Raw genomic sequence first — 2,327 nt, forward strand, 5'->3', positions numbered from 1 at the left:
TTTTCACACAGAGGGTGGTATGTGTATGGAATGAGATGCCAGAGGAAGTGGTGGAGGCTGGTACAATTGCAACATTTAAGAGGCATTTGGATGGGTATATGAACAGGAAGGATTTGGAGGGATATGGGCCAGATGTTGGCAGGTGGGACTAGATTGGGTTGGGATATCTGGTCAACATAGACGGGTTGGAAGGAAGGGTCTATTTCCATGCTGTACATCTCTATGACTCATAGGGATCTACAGCATGGAGAAATGTCCTTGGCCCACCGAGTCCATGCTGGGCAAAAACAATCGCCTCACTATTTTAATCCCATTTCCTGGCACTTGACGCAGAGCCAGAGATGTACAAATGCACATGTAAATACTACTTCAGTGTGATGAGGGTTTCTGCATTTCTCATTCTCAAAGGCAGAGAGTTCTAGATTCCTACCACCCTGTGGACAAAAAAGTTACTCATATCTCCCTGGTCATTCATCCCTCTATCAAGGAGACTATTTTTGTAGTCAAGACTGTGGTGCTGGAAAAGCGCAGCCAGTCAGGCAGCGTCCGAGGAGCAGGAGAATCAATGTTTCTGGCATAAGGCCTTCATCAGGTTCTTCATCAGGACTATTTCTGTCGTCATGGTAATGTCTTTTAAAGAAGTACCATGGGTGATAACTGGCAGATGGTGGTTACAAGAGAAGGCCAGAGGCCAGGAATACTACTGGGACTGGCTCACCTCCTGAATCCCCAAAGCTTGTCAATTATCTACAAGGTACAAATGGGGAGTATTCCATCACACTCCTGATTTGTGTCTTGTAGATGGTACACAGGTTTTGGAGAGTCAGGAGTTGAGTTACTTGCAGCAGTAATCCACGCCTCTTACCTGTTTTTGTGACCACTATTTATTTGGCTAATGCAATTCAGCTTGAGATCAGTGGTTTGCTTAAAAAACAACAGTTTTAAGAATAAAACTGTATGTGCAATATTGAGTGCTTGTATTTCAGTGAGAATCTATCCCATTAAAACAAAACAAAATCAATGAGGTTAGATTTCAGTCTGGGGTCTGCCTTGTCCATTGAAAATGTTAGCAGAGATCATGTCCTTTGGTCATGACAATTACTTTAATTGGTACTTCACCTCCTTAATTCAATCCCTCCAGCACTGACGCTCAATAGCAGCAATGTGAACCATCAACAAGATGGTACAGCAGAAATTCACCAAGGCACCTTGGACAGCACTTTCAATCCATCCAGCACTGACGCTCAATAGCAGCAATGTGAACCATCAACAAGATGGTACAGCAGAAATTCACCAAGGCACCTTGGACAGCACTTTCCAATCTGACAGCTATGACCATCTCAAAGAAATATCTTATTCACATATTTCCAAGTCAGAATGGTGAGTGGTTGCTCTCTAAGCCTGCCTGAATGCCAAAGGGTAGTTTGAGCGTGGAAGATCTGCATGTTCTACTCCAAGTCACAGATAATTCAAATATGAAGACTCATTGCCATATCTTCAGCAAACCTAACGTGATAAATGGAAATGTCCAGCCTAAAGTAATGGGTTGGAATTTCTTCACTACTGGACTGCAACTGTTCAACTTGAAAGCCAAATATTGCGTCCCGCAGCAATGAAAGAAGGGCAATTAAATCTGCCTTTCTCATCATTGCCCAAGTCCTGGAAAGAGTGTAGTGCTGGAAAACGCACAGCAGGCCAGGCAGTGTCTGAGGAGCGAGAGAGTCACTGTTTCAGGCATTAGCCCTTCTTCAGGACCTGATAAAGGGTTAGGCCCAAAACATCGACTCTCTTGCTGCTCGGATGCTGTCCTTTTCCAGCACCATACTTTATTGACTGTGACTCCAGTATCTGCAGTCCTCACTATCTCCAAGTCCTGGCACAAAAAGGTAGGACTTCATCTGAAGCTGTTTTTTTGCCCATCTTAGAGCCAATTTTATTGTTGTTTTCTAGATCATCAGATGCAGGTTTGCTTAAAGATCGATTACCATGCAATGGGAAAGTTGCCATATCTGGTAAGAAAAGCTTACAAGAATCTTTAATCTCCTGGGATAAATCCTAGTTATTACAGAAATAGACAAGAGAAAAGTCTGCACATTCATTGTTGGAAGTCTGTTTCAAATATTATTCCTTTGTACTGCTGTAACTTCTTTTTTGGATGTGTTTTTGAACCTTTAAAATATCTCAGTGTTGAATCTATTTTAGCTTCATGTTTTAGTTCCAACATGGACCCCTGTGAAACTCCACTAGTCACCAGCTGCAGTCTCCAATCTCTGTCTGTCAGTCAGCCAATCCTCTGCTGATGCTAATACCTTGCCTCTAACACCATG

General features: G+C 42.9%; 1 protein-coding gene across 1 annotated transcript in view; it reads left to right on the forward strand.

Annotated features, from left to right (window-relative positions):
- The window catches only part of LOC122540259 (rhotekin-like), a 42,855-nt gene extending 40,796 nt beyond the window's left edge, over window positions 1–2,059 (forward strand). Inside the window, exon 3 of the mRNA XM_043675713.1 lies at window positions 1,951–2,059. Within this exon, the coding sequence (XP_043531648.1) occupies window positions 1,951–2,059 (109 nt within the window). The remainder of the gene's footprint in view (window positions 1–1,950) is intronic.
- The last annotated feature ends 268 nt before the right edge of the window (window positions 2,060–2,327 follow it).

The sequence above is a fragment of the Chiloscyllium plagiosum genome, chromosome 3 (assembly GCF_004010195.1).
Source record: "Chiloscyllium plagiosum isolate BGI_BamShark_2017 chromosome 3, ASM401019v2, whole genome shotgun sequence".
NCBI classification, from domain to species: Eukaryota; Metazoa; Chordata; class Chondrichthyes; order Orectolobiformes; family Hemiscylliidae; genus Chiloscyllium; species Chiloscyllium plagiosum.